Source organism: Mesoplodon densirostris, chromosome 16 (genome assembly GCF_025265405.1).
Source record: "Mesoplodon densirostris isolate mMesDen1 chromosome 16, mMesDen1 primary haplotype, whole genome shotgun sequence".
Taxonomy (NCBI): Eukaryota; Metazoa; Chordata; class Mammalia; order Artiodactyla; family Ziphiidae; genus Mesoplodon; species Mesoplodon densirostris.
The window spans coordinates 57,043,485-57,061,063 of NC_082676.1; the positions used below are offsets into that span (position 1 = coordinate 57,043,485).

The following is a 17,579-nucleotide window of genomic DNA, read 5'->3' on the forward strand; positions in this document are numbered from 1 at the left end:
GACATAAAACTCCCTAAGTACACAAATTGATACAAGTATTGCTAATAATCTGGCAAGTAAGTCTTATAATATTATGCATTTACCAAGAATACAGAGCAGGGTTTTCCATTTAATTGATTTTCTGGAACCCTAGCCAGCCCCGTTCTTCTAATTCATCTGCACGTGCACTCATCCCATGCTGAATGTCTGCTATGCCAGGCACAGGGGGTGATGAAGATGAAAAGGTGTAGCCCCCTCCCCACCCAGGCTCCGTCTGCCCTCACCTTCAGCTGTTTGACCTTCTCTTTTCAGCATCTGGACAGCTCCCACGTATTTCTTCAGTTGGACTTTGAGCACTTCGTTTTCTCTGCAGGTACAAGAATGTTAGAAAAATATACTTAAAAATTGCAACTTAGACCCAAGGAAGGAGGAGAATCTGTGTAAAGAAAAATACACAATGTGCATCTTATAAATATTAATATATTCTCTGTTTTAGAGATCATCGCTGGAAAAGACTGTTAGCAAAGGCACGTTTGCAGAATGCCTTCGAGAACTGTTCATTCGTGATGGAAATAAGCATTAATTGGTTGCAGTGCCCACAGATTCAGGATGCTGACATGTGTTGCCCTCAGACTATTTGAATCAATCTATTAGATGCCTATTCTGTGCCAGGCACTCTGTAGTATCCTCTCCATTTACAGAAGCACATAATAGGTACTGTTTACTTGGGGAACACTCAGTATTTTTATTAACTACTACATGTATTGAAAACTTCCTATTTGCCAGGCATCACGTGAAGTCTTTATGTATCTCATTTAATCCTTCCAAGATATATATTACCACAACACCCACTTTACAGATGAGGAAAGTGAGGTATAATGAGAAGCGGCTGACCAACTCCAGCGGCACCCCATGTAAGACTGCAGAATGAAACATGGAACTCAGGCGATGACAAGACCCCACTCTACTAAATTCACTCCCCAGGTACCCCAGCTGCGGAACAGGACATGAGGGTCAGAGAGGAAACTACCATTTGTTGAGTATTTACCCACATAGCTCAGACTTTACATATGTGACCTCACTGAATCAAGCATACGTGTATTCATTCACCCATTCTTCATTCGATGGTAACACTGAATAATGTTAAGTACCTAACGATATGTCAGGCACAACGACCCTGTAGAATTCTCCTCATTTTGCAGGAGAGGAACTGGGGCATGGAAAAGGTCACATGGCCAATGCCAAGGTCATACGTAAGGCACACGGCCCAGGCACAAGCCCAGGTCTTTCTGCCTCCGAGGCCCAGAAGAGCTCTTCTCTGTCTCTTTTGGGATTCAGAACTGGTTTCTCACTGGCTACCCCAGAGACAGGTGCCTCTTCCACATCTTCCTGTTCCTGCTCCTTCCCTAACAAGGTCTTGAGCCTGTGTGCTCTTACACATGCTGGAATATTTCCTCACAAAGAAAAGAGCTTTAAGATTGGGTGTCTTTTATGATTATAAAAAATAAAACGCTCATTGCAAAATACTCAAGCCATCAGAACACATTTAAGAAGAAATGTAAAAAATCCACTAAAAATTCAACACCTTGAAATAAACCCCGCTATCATTTTTCTATCTGTCCTATCAGCTCTCTCTCTAGGCATGCACACACATACACACACACACTGTATATAATTATTCACAGATGAAACACCTTTCACACTCTTCTAAATTTTTTTGTTTGAAGTCTGTTTTCCTTTGTTTACTGTCACACTCATCCTTCCCCATGGTAACCAACGTTAAATACCTGGTACACACATTTCACGCCTCCTCCATGCTCACATAGTCACTACAAACCTGACACACTTAAACAGAGTTTACTTTATGAAACCAGACCCTATTATAAATTTTTCTGCTACTGGCTTGTCTCATTTAACAATTCACCACGGTAAGCTTCTGACTCCATCTATTTATGGATGGAGATGCCATTCCTTGGTACGAATATGCCACACATTTGCTCAGTGGAAAAACTGCAGACTGCCCATCACAGGTTCTCTCTGTCTTCGATGCATCTGACTATACCTCAGCCCACAGAGAGAGCACTTTGTTTGTATTTTGCTTTTCTGCCCTGTATTTGTCAGAAAGAACATAAGTACCAACTGCAGACACTACCATATACTTAGGTGTCGCCTGAGGTCTGTGCATTCATCTCAGAAGCTTGAGAGAAAGTAAAACATGGAGTCCCTTAATTATCGCCCTCCTCCTAGATAGCCTGTCACAGATGTTTCTATCTGCACTTTCTCTGTGATACGAAGAGTGAACGTCCGAAGCTAAACAACTAACAAGTCTTGAGAAGGTTTGTGGGAGGGAACACACTTCCTGACGGACATGCTGGTACAGCTGGTTTTCTTGGATTCCCTAAGCCGGATCTTGTCACTCATCCCAACCTACTCCTAATCCCCACATGTGAATTCCAGGCACATATTACCTTAAAACAAGGGAGAGAAAGCAACTGATGTGCATTTCTGTACGGCCTAATTTAACAACGGTTCATGCAGAATGTTGTCCAAGAGGCAGAAGAGGCAGGTTCATTCAGGCAGACTGACAAGTGGGTCGGGTCCGTGTCTGGCTGCCAGGTCTCAGCTCGCTTGCTCACACCATCCAGGCCCACCCTCAGCTGCCTAGTTCATCTTCAACTCTGTAGCCAGCACTAAGATATTCAAGTGGCTGCTTTTCTTCTGGTTTGGAGCCATCTTTTAATAGCATCTTACGACTATCTAAATATCAGACCTAACAGACAAAGACCAAAAACTTTAATACAAATCCAACTTCCAACAAAATGATGAGATGTCGTGGAGAATATACCATGGACGGACATCTTTAGGAACCATAAATTCATCCCAGCCAACTTTGTGCCAATGAACTTGTTTGCCTTTTATGGGAAATGAACTTTCAGGTCAGTAGAACTGCTCCTGACTCAACCGCAAACACCTGGAGGGTACACTGACCGCCCCAAAGAGGCAACTAGCTCCTGACCCCAGGCAAGATGAGGCCTTTTATGTTTTCACTTTTATTTTGAAGTAATTATAGATTCAGAAAGTTGGAAAGATATTACTGAGAGATCCTGCATACCCGCGGCCCAGCCTCCCCCAATGGTTACATCTTCCGTAACTACAGTCCGATGGCAAATCCAGGACTCCGACACGGTCACATCGTGTGTGTAGTTCTCTCCAGCCTGGTATTTTAACTGATGGTCATGACAATCTGCAAAGGGATACAGACTCAGATGACCAGAGCAGGCAGACTGATGAGGACCCTGAGTAACACAAACCAGGCATAAGACAAGAGGGTCTGAGGGGTGGGAGCTGTGGCCAACCAGAGAGTTGTGGTCCCACCAAAAGGTATTTTTTAAAAACGTAACATGTTAATGGCCCAAGAAAATAATTCCCAGGCTCTGAACGACTAATTTGCAACCAGCAACAGGACTTTAATTTGTAGACAGAGGAACCATATAGAATGTACCATTCCTGATGATCAAATAAGATGCCATTTTATTTGCCACCTCATGATACAACAGGATGGGTCAATACTTCAGAGCATCCTGACTGTGAAAGGCCTCAGAAACCCTCCAAGTGTGTGAATGAGATCGGCATTGTGGCTGAGGCTCATCCCAACAGGGGTCTTCAACCCAGCACAAGTCACATCACGGGTGCCCGTCGGTCTGAACAGGCGAGAGGCAAGGTGAGCAGAGCGGACCAAACCCTGCCCAGGACCCCGAGGCATCAGCACCCACCACAGGCCCAGGCAGTCCGGCTTCAGAGCCTGGGTGCCTGTCATGTGTGTGTGTGTGTGTGTGTGTGTGTGTGTGTGTGTACATGTGAGCACACACGTGTGGTAAAGTGAGAGTCACAGAGCCCGGGAGGCTACACACACAAGTGGGATTGACCAGACTCATCGCTGAGTGAAGTCACAGGGCTCTGACTTTTAACTTTTTTGGTTGCTGTTGTTCAGCTATGTTCTCTAATTGTCCATAACAAAATAATGTTTGAAAACAAAAGAACACTTTCATTGCCTGGTCTCTTGAAATTGTACACTTAAAGAAAATGCTAAGAGGGACGATGAGGCTGCTGTGGGGCAGGGCCCCCCCTCCGCCTGCTCCCCTCGGGGGGAGGCACCGCCCACCTCCACGAGCCTGGGAGGGTGAGACCTCTGCGGGAGGCAGCACAGATGGCTGCAGTCCCGTGAGCCACATCTTAGGGCAACTCTCTTCTCCATGTCACGCGGTGTCCCCCTCCCCGGCTCTCGGGTGTACACAGGCCAAGTGATCACCCATGACACCTGGCTCTTTCTGCAACCAACGGAGTCTTTTAATCAAATCCTAACACTCCATCTGGAAAACCATCTAGAAAAGCTGCGGGAAGGGGTGCTTTGTTGAAAAGGAACTGTCAGTGCTCAGAACGGCTGGGCTCTCCCCAAGGATTTAGCCTTTCAGCTGCAATTTCCACATCTGCCTCAAAGGAGGATGTGGACGGGGGATGCCCTCAGCGACTGCTTTACAAGGCTGAAGATGAGAAAGCCACGGGGCGAGGGGGGATGCGGATGGGGTCCAGTCTTTATTTCGTGGCCCAGGCAACTACGTGGGAATCCAACCCCACTAGGGAAGGTAAACCTGCAGAAACGCCCCTCCCCACCGTCTCTTTAGTAACCATCCAGTTCTTTCCACCCTGAAGGGCAGTGGGATCCAACTTCCTCGCAGTTCAATGAAAGAAGAAAAAAACGCCAAGAGAATGAACTAAAACAGAATCTCCCAAACATGGTACATGCCCGAGATCATTTAAGGGGTTCACAAAACTTTTTCTATTTTAACACTTAAGCATTTCTTCCGGTATGTTTTTTAAAAACCGATTTTCCATTAATGGCAGTGATATAAAGAATCCTTTGGAAAGAAATGTGAAGGCTTTCAAAAGTGAGTGGACTGGACTGAAAGACAAATATTAAGGAATGAGTAACACGGGCGGTACACATGAAGGCGGTACACATGAAGGCGGTACACATGAAGGCGGTACACATGAAGGCACTGCACAGCGACAGATCTGAGAAAGAGAATCTTTGCTTTAGATAAAATAAGGGTATAAGGAGAAGATATTTTCTTACAGTGTACTTCCCACACTGTGTTCCCGGGGATGACAAAGGGCTCTCAGACAGGGACGGGACAGTAGAGTTAAATACGTTTAGGAAATGATGGCGCTAATCAACATTAGGAAAGTTCCCTCTCCCTCCCCCTCCTCCCCAGGGCTCCTCAAGCCTTTAATATATTTATGTACACTGACCACCTACTAACTCCTCAAACTTCACAGTTTGTGAAATGCTGCATTTTCACCTTGGGCACAACCCTCTATGAACGGGAGAGAAATCTCAGTGGAAAAGAACCACGTCTATGTTAGAAAAACACTGCCCACGTGGACTGTGGCAGAGGTGGGCATTTGAGATGTTTATACCTCCTTGAAATCCCTCTGTGTGAGTTAAGAAGTGAGAAGCAGTTCAGTGCCAAGACCTCCTACGGGTAAAACTGGGGCCTCATTCAAAACCTCCCTACATGAAATACGCTTTTCTACCCACAACATGAGAATATCTGCCTCCAAGTGGGGCTCTGAACGTTCAAGGTGTTGCAGACACAACGTGCTCTCGTTCAACCTGCATGGCAACTCTGCAAGAGTTATTACTCTCATTATACAGATGAAGGAACTGATGCTCAGAGAGGCTCAGCAGTCAATCAAAAAGTTCATGCAGCTACACAAGGCACGGCCACAATTTGCACTTAAGCATCTCCAAGTCCGTGCCATCCTTCCTCCTCCCTGCCACATACTTGGTCTCAGTGGATCAACAGCGCCTCACAAGGTTGGTTTCAACTGGGCTCATTTTGCAGATAGGAAAGCTGAGGCCCACAGAGTGAAACAACATACACACACACCTGGGATTCCAACCCATGTCCCATAAATCCAAAGTCTCTTGCTGGGTTCATATAAATTTAGGGAATTAAAGGAACTGAATAAAGTTGAAAACTTAAAGCCTTGAAAGAGTCCATTGGGAAATGAGGGCGGATAAGCACGGGTCTGCAGAATCTCTCAGCTGGTCAGACAGCTGTGCAAATGCGAACGGGATTCTCCTGATCAGCAAGCTTTGTTCAGAGGTTAAGGAACTGTTGTAGGGTTACACAGCTTCTGCTGCCCATCAGCAGACATCTCACAAATGTAAGCAGTTGGTCCGAGGTGAGCTTTTTCCAAATATGAATCAACAGCCTCAAGAACTGTATACCTTTTGACCCAACAACTCCACTTCGAGGAAACTATACCCAGGAAATAAGAAGGAGCAAAAGGCTCAAAACATACACATGAGGGCTTCCCTGGTGGCGCAGTGGTTGAGAGTCTGCCTGCCGATGCAGGGGACACGGGTTCATGCCCCGGTCTGGGAAGATCCCACATGCTGTGGAGCGGCTGGGCCCGTGAGCCATGGCCGCTGAGCCTGCATGTCCGGAGCCTGTGCTCCGCAACGGGAGAGGCCACAACAGTGAGAGGCCCGCGTACCGCAAAAAAAAAAAAAAAACAAACAAACAAACAAAAAACATACACATGAGGATGTTGTGAATGTTATCAGAAAGAAACTGGTTACAAATTAAATGTCTGACACTGGGGAAGTAAAGAGATAAATTGTGGTGTATCCACCAGTAATAGGACACTATGAAGCTGCTGAAGTTGTGATGAATATGCATGTTAATTAACATAGATGAACATTTACAATACACCATTACATGAATGTGGCAGAGTACAAACAAAGTATATTTACTGTAATCCCTCACGTATATTTATTGGTATATGTTTGCGTTAGAAATATATATATACCACAATGTTAACAGGGCTTATTTCTGAACGATGAAATTAGGAGAAAAAAATTTAATATGCTGTCAACACACTTTACTAGCACACTAGAAAAAACAAGGTATGAAGAGTAAGGTCAGACCTGCAGAAAACAAAAGCAACCCTACAGGTTAACGTATACTGAGTGGTGAAAGACCGAATGGTTTCCCCATGGGACCAAGAGCAAAGCTAGGAAGTCTCTCTTGCCTCTCTCTCCTATTCAGCACAGTATTGGAGGTTCTAACCAGTGAAACGAGGTTTCTTTTTAAAGGGCGTGCAGAATGAAGGGAAAACTAAAACTGTCCCCACTGGCAGATGACCTGATTTCTTCAGAGAAAATTCCAAGAATCTACAAAAAAAATCCCAGAATAAGTGACTTTTTCCAGGTCAAATATGGAAATTAATTGTATTTCTACATATTAACAATGAACAATTAGAAAGCAATATTATAAAAAGAATCATTCATCATAGTTCCAAAAGATGAAATACACAGGTGTAAATCCAACAAAACATGCGCAGAATCTGTATGCTGAAAACTGTAAAACACTGATGCAAGAAATCAAAACAGAGCTACGTCAATGTAAATACCAGGTTCACAGACTGTAAGACTCAAAATAGTTAAAATGTCAACACACTGATCTATAGATTGAATGCAAGTCCAATAAAAATCCCAGCAGGATATTTTATACATATCCACTAGCTGATTCTAAAATTCATATAGAAAGGCCAAAAAAAAAGTATAGTAGCCAAAATCATCATGAAATAGAAGCAAAATTTGAAGGATGCACACTACCCAATTTTAAGACTTTCTATAAAGCTACAGCAATCAAGGAATGTAGTACAGGCAAATGACAGATTTAGAACCAATAGAAAGAAGAGTCCAGAAATAAACTCATACAAACAGGGCCAAATAATTTTTAACCAAGGTACAAAGGCAATTCAGGAAAAAGGATGGTCTTTTCAACAGACAGTTTGGGAACAGCTGGACATGCATACACCAAAAAGTAAACTTCAACTAATACTTCACATCTTATACAAATATTAACTCAAACTGGAAGACATATAAAACTATAAAAACTGAGGAAGTCTTCATGAAAGTGTTCTTAGATTTAACACCAAAAGCATGAGCCAGAATAGAAAAAAAAAAGTTAAACTGGATTTGCTCTGTGAAAGACATTGTTAAGAGCAGAAGACAAGCTACAGATGGGGAGGAAATACTAACAAATCGGATAAACAATAAAGGACTTGTATCTGAAATAAAGAACTCTCAAAGCAAACAAACAAAACATAACTACCCAATAAAAGGGGGGGGAAGGGCAAAAGATTTGAACAGACAATTCACCAAAGAAGATAGACAGTAAATAAGTACATGAAAAGATGCTAATCATCATTAGTCATTAGGTAAATACAAATCAAAATCGGTGAAACAGCACTACAAACCTAGTAAAATAGCTTTAAAAACTTTTAATGACAATATCAAGTGCTGGGGGAATCTGGAGCAACTGAAACCCTGTTAACATTGCTGGCCGGAACGCACAACACTTTGGTGACCCTGGAAAACAGCAGAGCAGCTTTTTATAAAGTTAAACAGACACCTGTCATATGTCCCAGAAACTCACTTCTATTTTTCCACACAAAAATCTCTACATGAATGTTTACAGCAGTATTATTCATAATCACCAAGAACTGGAAACAACTCAAATGCCTGCCCCTTGACTTGAGTTCAATTGGTCTTACTATTTGTTTCTAACAGCAGGGATGAGCTGTCACTTCTGAGATCAGTTATAAAAAGACTATGACATCTACTTGGGATGCTCTCAGGCTCGTCCCTCTCCATCCTTTCTCTGGTCACCAGCTGCCCTGTCTTGAGGACACCTGGGCAGACTGAAAGAGGCCCACACAGTGAGGGATGAGGTCGGCCAGCAGCCACTTGAGTGAACTTAGAAGCAAATTTTCCAAGCCCAGCAGAGCCCTGAAATGACCACAGCTCCACCCAGTGTCCTGACTACAACCTCATGAGAGACCCTGAGCCAGAGGCACCAGCTAAGCCGTGTCCAGATTCTTCACACACAGAAACTCTGAGATAATAAATATGTTCTTTTAATCTGCTGAATTTGGGGGTAATTTGTTACACAGCTGATAACTAATATAGCTCTACATACCTTAATTCATTTAATACTTACAACTATTCTGTGAGGTACTTTGATCCTCAATTTTGGGCCAAGGAACAGAGAGGTAAGAATGACAAAGAGGACAAATAACTTGCCGAAGGCCACTCATTCCTGACCCTCGACTCCCTCATCTGTCCAAGTCCTGCAGTCTGAGTGATTTCACATCTAGCCAACCGTGCGCAAGGTGGATGTCCTTCTCTGCAGCTCCGGCTACTCCCCAAACAATGGAAAAACACTGAGGTCTCACAGGATTGTTGCAGAAAGTATGTAAGTTATTCAACAAAGGCCTTCCTAAACCCTCTATGTACCAGGTATTGTTTAGAACACAGAAATGAGGGGGGAAGAAATACAGCTACACGTGGAACAACTCCTACAGAACACCTACTGAACGCTGGCAGAAGACCCCAGACCTCCCAAAAGGCAAGAAACTCCCCACATACCTGGGTAGGGCAAAGCGGAGAGATTCCCGCACAGAAGAGCGGTGCCGAGCGGCACTCAGCAGCCCGAGAGGATTGTCTGCTCCCCCGCCGGGGCAGGCGGCGCTGGAGCTGAGGCTCGGGCTTCGGTCAGAGCGCAGGGAGAGGACTGGGGCTGGCGGCGAGAACTCAGCCTGAAGGGGGCTAATGTGCCACAGCTAGCCGGGAGGGAATCCGGGAAAACTCTGGAGCTGCCGAAGAGGCAGGAGACTTTTTCTTCCCTCTTGGTTTCCTGGTGCGCGAGGAGAGGGGATTAAGAGCGCCGCGTAAAGGAGCTCCAGAGACGGGCGCGAGTCGCGGCTGAAAGCGCGGAGCCCAGAGACGGGCGTGGGACGCTGGGGCTGCTGCTGCCGCCGCCAAGAAGCCTGTGTGCGAGCGCAGGTCACTGTCCACACCGCCCTTCCGGGAGCCTGTGCAGCCTGCCACTGCCGGGGTCCCGGGATCCAGGGGCGGCTTCCCTGGGAGAACGCACGGCGCGCCTCGGGCTGGTGCAACGTCACGCCGACCTCTGCCGCTGCAGGCTCGCCCCGCACTCTGTCCCCCTCCCTCCCGCCCGGCCTGAGTGAGCCAGAGTCCCCGAAGAGGCTGCTCCTTTAACCCTGTCCTGTCTGAGCAAAGAACAGACGCCCTCCGGCGACCTACACGCAGAGGCGGGGCCAAATCCAAAGCTGAGACCCAGGAGCTGTGAGAACAAAGAAGAGAAAGGGAAACCTCTCCCAGCAGCCTCAGAAGCAGCGGATTAAAGCTCCACAATCAACTTGATGTACCCTGCATCTGTGGAATACATGAATAGACAACAAATCATCCCAAATTGAGGAGCCAGGAGTCAGTGCTGTGCCTCTGAGGTGGGAGAGCCAACTTCAGGACACTGGTCCACAAGAGACCTCCCAGCTCCACACAATATCAAACGGCGAAAATCTTCCAGAGATCTCCATCTCAACAGCAGCACCCAGCTTCACTCAACGACCAGCAAGCTATAGTGCTGGACACCCTATGCCAAACAACTAGCAAGACAGGAACACAACGCCACCCATTAGCAGAGAGGTGGCCTAAAATCATAAAAAGTCCGCAGACACCCCAAAACACACCACCAAACGTGGACCTGCCCACCAGAAAGACAAGATCCAGCCTCATCCACCAGAACACAGGCAGTAGTCCCCTCCACCAAGAAGCCTACACAACCCACTAAACCAACCCTAGCCACTGGGGACACACACCAAAAACAACGGGAACTACGAACCTGCAGCCTGCAAAAAGGAGACCCCAAACACAGTAACATAAGCAAAATGAGAAGACAGAAAAACACACAGCAGGAGAAGGAGCAAGATAAAAACCCACCAGACCTAACAAATGAAGAGGTAATAGGCAGTCTACCTGAAAAAGAATTCAGAATAATGATGGTAAAGATGATCCAAAATCTTGGAAATAGAATAGACAAAATGCAAGAAACAGTTAACAAGGACCTAGAAGAACTAAAGATGAATCAAGCATCGATTAAAAACACAATAAATGAAATAAAAAATACTCTAGATGGGATCAATAGCAGAATAACTGAGGCAGAAGAACGGATAAGTGAGGTGGAAGATAAAATAGTGGAAATAACTGCTGCAGAGCAAAATAAAGAAAAAAGAATGAAAAGAACAGAGGACAGTCTCAGAGACCTCTGGGACAACATTAAACGCACCAACATTCGAATTATAGGGGTTCCAGAAGAAGAAGAGAAAAAGAAAGGGACTGAGAAAATATTTGAAGAGATTATAGTTGAAAACTTCCCTAATATGGGAAAGGAAATAGTTAATCAAGTCCAGGAGGCACAGAGAGTCCCATACAGAATAAATCCAAGGAGAAATACACCAAGACACATATTAATCAAACTGTCAAAAATTAAACACAAAGAAATCATATTAAAAGCAGCAAGGCAAAAACAACAAATAACACACAAGGGAATCCCCATCAGGATAACAGCTGATCTCTCAGCAGAAACTCTACAAGCCAGAAGGGAGTGGCAGGACATAATTAAAGTGATGAAGGAGAAAAACCTGCAACCAAGATTACTCTACCCACCAAGGATCTCATTCAGATTTGATGGAGAAATTAAAACGTTTACAGACAAGCAAAAGCTGAGAGAGTTCAGCACCACCAAACCAGCTTTACAACAAATGCTAAAGGAACTTCTCTAGGCAAGAAACACAACAGAAGGAAAAGAACTACAATAACGAACCCAAAACAATTAAGAAAATGGGAATAGGAACATACATATCAATAATTACCTTAAATGTAAATGGATTAAATGCTCCCACCAAAAGGCACAGACTGGCTGAATGGATACAAAAACAAGACCCATATATATGCTGTCTACAAGAGACCCACTTCAGACCTAGAGACACATACAGACTGAAAGTAAGGGGATGGAAAAAGATATTCCATGCAAATGGAAACCAAAAGAAAGCTGGAGTAGCAATTCTCATATCAGACAAAATAGACTTTAAAATAAAGACTACTAGAAGAGACAAAGAAGGACACTACATAATGATCAAGGGATCGATCCAAGAAGAAGATATAACAATTGTAAATATTTATGCACCAAACATAGGAGCACCCCAATACATAAGGGAAATATTAACAGCCATAAAAGGAGAAATCGACAGTAACACAATCATAGTAGGGGACTTTAACACCCCACTTTCACCAATGGACAGGTCATCCAAAATGAAAATAAATAAGGAAACACAAGCTTTAAATGATACATTAAACAAGATGGACTTAATTGATATTTATAGGACATTCCATCCAAAAACAACAGAATACACATTTTTCTCAAGTGCTCATGGAACATTCTCCAGGATAGATCATATCTTGGGTCACAAATCAAGCCTTGGTAAATTTAAGAAAATTGAAATTGTATCAAGTATCTTTTCCGACCACAATGCTATGAGACTAGATATCAATTACAGGAAAAGAGCTGTAAAACATACAAACACATGGAGGCTAAACAATACACTACTTAATAACGAAGTGGTCACTGAAGAAATCAAAGAGGAAATTAAAAAATACCTAGAAACAAATGACAATGGAGACACGACGACCCAAAACCTATGGGATGCAGCAAAAGCAGTTCTAAGAGGGAAGTTTATGGCAATACAATCCCACCTTAAGAAACAGGAAACATCTCGAATAAACAACCTAACCTTGCACCTAAAGCAATTAGAGAAAGAAGAACAAAAACATCCCAAAGTTAGCAGAAGGAAAGAAATCATAAAAATCAGATCAGAAATAAATGAAAAAGAAATGAAGGAAACGATAGCAAAGATCAATAAAACTAAAAGCTGGTTCTTTGAGAAGATAAACAAAATTGATAAACCATTAGCCAGACTCATCAAGAAAAAAAGGGAGAAGACTCAAATCAATAGAATTAGAAATGAAAAAGGAGAAGTAACAACTGACACTGCAGAAATACAAAAGATCATGAGAGATTACTACAAGCAACTCTACGCCAATAAAATGGACAATGTGGAAGAAATTGACAAATTCTTAGAAATGCACAACCTGCCAAGACTGAGTCAGGAAGAAATAGAAAATATGAACAGACCAATCACAGGCACTGAAATTGAACCTGTGATCAAAAATCTTCCAACAAACAAAAGCCCAGGACCAGATGGCTTCACAGGCGAATTCTATCAAGCATTTAGAGAAGAGCTAACACCTATCCTTCTCAAACTCTTCCAAACTATAGCAGAGGGAGGAACACTCCCAAACTCATTCTACGAGGCCACCATCACCTTGATACCAAAACCAGACAAGGATGTCACAAAGAAAGAAAACTACAGGCCAATATCACTGATGAACATAGATGCAAAAATCCTCAACAAAATACTAGCAAACAGAATCCAACAGCACATTAAAAGGATCATACAGCATGATCAAGTGGGGTTTATTCCAGGAATGCAAGGATTCTTCAATATACGCAAATCAATCAACGTGATACACCATATTAACAAACTGAAGGAGAAAAACCATATGATCATCTCAATAGATGCAGAGAAAGCTTTTGACAAAATTCAACACCCATTTATGATAAAAACCCTGCAGAAAGTAGGCATAGAGGGAACTTTCCTCAACATAATAAAGGCCATATATGACAAACCCACAGCCAGCATCGTCCTCAATGGTGAAAAACTGAAACCATTTCCACTAAGATCAGGAACAAGACAAGGTTGCCCACTCTCACCACTCTTATTCAACATAGTTTTGGAAGTTTTAGCCACGGCAATCAGAGAAGAAAAGGAAATAAAAGGAATCCAAATGGGAAAAGAAGAAGTAAAGCTGTCACTGTTTGCAGATGACATGATACTATACATAGAGAATCCTAAAGATGCTACCAGAAAACTACTAGAGCTAATCAATGAATTTGGTAAAGTTGCAGGATACAAAATTAATGCACAGAAATCTCTGGCATTCCTATATACTAATGATGAAAAATCTGAAAGTGAAATCAAGGAAACACTCCCATTTACCATTGCAACAAAAAGAATAAAATATCTAGGAATAAACCTCCCTAAGGAGACAAAAGACCTGTATGCAGAAAATTATAAGACACTGATGAAAGAAATTAAAGATGATACAAATAGATGGAGAGATGTACCATGTTCTTGGATTGGAAGAATCAACATTGTGAAAATGACTCTACTACCCAAAGCAATCTACAGATTCAATGCAATCCCTATCAAACTACCAATGGCATTTTTCACAGAGCTAGAACAAAAAATTTCACAATTTGTATGGAAACACAAAAGACCCCGAATAGCCAAAGCAATCTTGAGAACGAAAAATGGAGCTGGAGGAATCAGGCTCCCTGACTTCAGACTATACTACAAAGCTACAGTAATCAAGACAGTATGGTACTGGCATAAAAACAGAAAGATAGATCAATGGAACAGGATAGAAAGCCCAGAGATAAACCCACGGACATATGGTCACCTTATCTTTGATAAAGGAGGCAGGAATGTACAGTGGAGAAAGGACAGTCTCTTCAATAAGTGGTGCTGGGAAAACTGGACAGGGACATGTAAAAGTATGAGATTAGATCACTCCCTAACACCATACACAAAAATTAGCTCAAAATGGATTAAAGACCTAAATGTAAGGCCAGACACTATCAAACTCCTAGAGGAAAACATAGGCAGAACACTCTATGACATAAATCACAGCAAGATCCTTTTTGACCCACCTCCTAGAGAAATGGAAATAAAGACAAAAATAAACACATGGGACCTAATGAAACTTCAAAGCTTTTGCACAGCAAAGGAAACCATAAACAAGACCAAAAGACAACCCTCAGAATGGGAGAAAATATTTGCAAATGAAGCAACTGACAAAGGATTAATCTCCAAAATTTATAAGCAGCTCATGCAGCTCAATAGCAAAAAAACAAACAACCCAATCCAAAAATGGGCAGAAGACCTAAATAGACATTTTTCCACAGAAGATATACAGACTGCCAACAAACACATGAAAGGATGCTCAACATCTTTACTCATTAGAGAAATGCAAATCAAAACTACAATGAGATATCATCTCACACCAGTCAGAATGGCCATCATCAAAAAATCTAGAAACAATAAATGCTGGAGAGGGTGTGGAAAAAAGGGAACACTCTTGCACTGCTGGTGGGAATGTGAATTGGTACAGCCACTATGGAGAACGGTATGGAGGTTCCTTAAAAAACTACAAATAGAACTACCATATGACCCAGCAATCCCACTACTGGGCATATACCCTGAGAAAACCATAATTCAAAAAGAGACATGTACCAAAATGTTTATAGCAGCCCTATTTACAATAGCCCGGAGATGGAAACAACCTAAGTGTCCATCATCGGATGAATGGGTAAAGAAGATGTGGCACATATATACAATGGAATATTACTCAGCCATAAAAAGAAATGAAATTGAGCTATTTGTAATGAGGTGGATGGACCTAGAGTCTGTCATACAGAGTGAAGTAAGTCAGAAAGAGAAAGACAAATACTGTATGCTGACACATATATATGGAATTTAAGAAAAAAAAATGTCATCAAGAACCTAGGAGTAAGACAGGAATAAAGACACAGACCTACTAGAGCATGGACTTGAGGATATGGGGAGGGGGAAGGGTAAGTTGTGACAAAGTGAAAGAGCGGCATGGACATATATACACTACCAAACATAAGGTAGATAGCTAGTGGGAAGCAGCCGCATAGCACAGGGAGATCAGCTCGGTTCTTTGTGACTGCCTGGAGGGGTGGGATAGGGAGGGTGGGAGGGAGACGCAAAAGGGAGGGGATATGGGAACTTATGTATATGTATAACTGATTAAATTTGTAAAATAAAAAAAATAAATAAATAAAGGGTGATGTGGGCTGCAAAAAAAAAAAAAAGAAATGAGGGGGGAACAAGAAAGACTAAGTCTCTCCACTCACGAAGTGACACTCACAAAGGGAAGGTGATCAAACCAGTCAAGGAACAGGCTTCAGATAACAGTGAGGACGATAAAAGCCAAAGCCACACCTGTAAGAACAGCTAAATCCCAGACCACTGAACTCCAAATGCTGGAGAGGATGTGGAGCAACAGGAACTCTCATTCAGTGCCGGTGGGAATGCAAAATGGTACCGCCACTTTGGAAGACAGTCTGGCAGCTTCTTACAAAACTAAAATACCCTTATCATTCATACGGTGTTTACCCATAGGAGCTGAGAACACATAACCCCACAAAACCCTGCACACAATATTTAGCAGTTTTATTCTAACTGCCAAAACTTGGAGGCAATCAAGATGTCCTCTGATAGGTGAATGGATAAACAAACTGTGGTACATCCAGACAATGGAATACTATTCAGCGATGAAAAGAAATGAGCTACCAAGTTATGAAAAGACATGGAGGAAATGCATACTAAGTGAAAGAAGCCCATCTGAAAGGTTACTAACTTTATGATTCCAACTATATGACATTCTGGGAAAGGCAAAACTATGGAGACGGTAAAAAGATCAGGGGTTGCCAGGGGTTAGGAGAGAGGGATGAATAGGTGGAGCACAGAGGACTTTTAGGGCAAGGAAATTCGTCTGTATGATACTGTAATGGTAGACACATGTCACCCATCTGTCCAAACCCACAGAATGTCCACCACCAAGAGTGAACCCTAATGTAAACATGGACTTTGGTTAATAATAATGGATCCATGTTGTTCATCAATTGAAGCAAATGTAGCACGCCAACCTAAGATGTTAATACAGGGGAAACTGGGGAGGACGGCAGTGAAGTACATGGCAACTCTGGACTTTCTGTTCACGTTTAAAGCTGCTCCCCCCAAAGTCTATTAATTTCAAAATAAATAAATGGGGACTTCCCTGGTGGCGCAGTGGTTAAGAATCCGCCTGCCAATGCAGGGGGTGTGGGTTTGAGCCCTGGTCCAGGAAGATCCCACATGCCGTGGAGCAACTAAGCCCGTGTGCCACAACTACTGAGCCTGTGCTCTAGAGCCTGCGAGCCACAACTACTGAAGCCCGTGTGCCACAACGACTGAAGCCCGCACGCCTAGAGCCTGTGCTCTGCAACAAAGAGTAGCCCCCACTCACCACAAGTAGAGAAAAGCCCACGCTCAGCAGCGAAGACCCAACGCAGCCAAAAATAAATTAATTAATTTATTTTAAAAATAAATAAATAAATGAAGCAAGAGAAAAAGATGTAGAGTAAAGAGTATTTTAGGTAGGGTCATCTGAGAAGGCCTTTCTGAAAGGTGACAAACAGGCAAGACTTAACGGAAGTGGACCGTGTGACAGTGGGGAAGGGGGCAACCGGAGACCTTGCAAAAATGCGGATTCTGACTCAGCTTGTCTGGGTGGAGCCTGAGACTGCATTTCTACCAGGCCCTCTGGGGATGTCAATATCACCGGACCTTGGACCACAAGGAACAAGTCAGGGAAAAGCCCCAAGGCCAGTGCCGGGCCTGTTCCTGGAACTCAGGGAGGCCAAGGAGGCCGGAGCAGGGAGGAATCATGCGGGACCCCAAAGTGTGGACTTTAG

At 43.2% G+C, this 17,579-nt stretch overlaps 1 protein-coding gene across 2 annotated transcripts in view; it reads right to left on the minus strand.

The window, feature by feature from the left end:
• Positions 1-17,579, minus strand: part of SNX29 (sorting nexin 29) — a 564,284-nt gene that overhangs the window by 349,726 nt on the left and 196,979 nt on the right. For both annotated transcript variants that reach the window (XR_009530118.1, XM_060078037.1), the window contains exon 14: positions 264-346. Coding sequence is in view for 1 of the 2 variants with exons in the window: in XM_060078037.1 (XP_059934020.1) it covers positions 264-346 (83 nt within the window). In the remaining variant the exon portion in view is untranslated. The remainder of the gene's footprint in view (positions 1-263; positions 347-17,579) is intronic.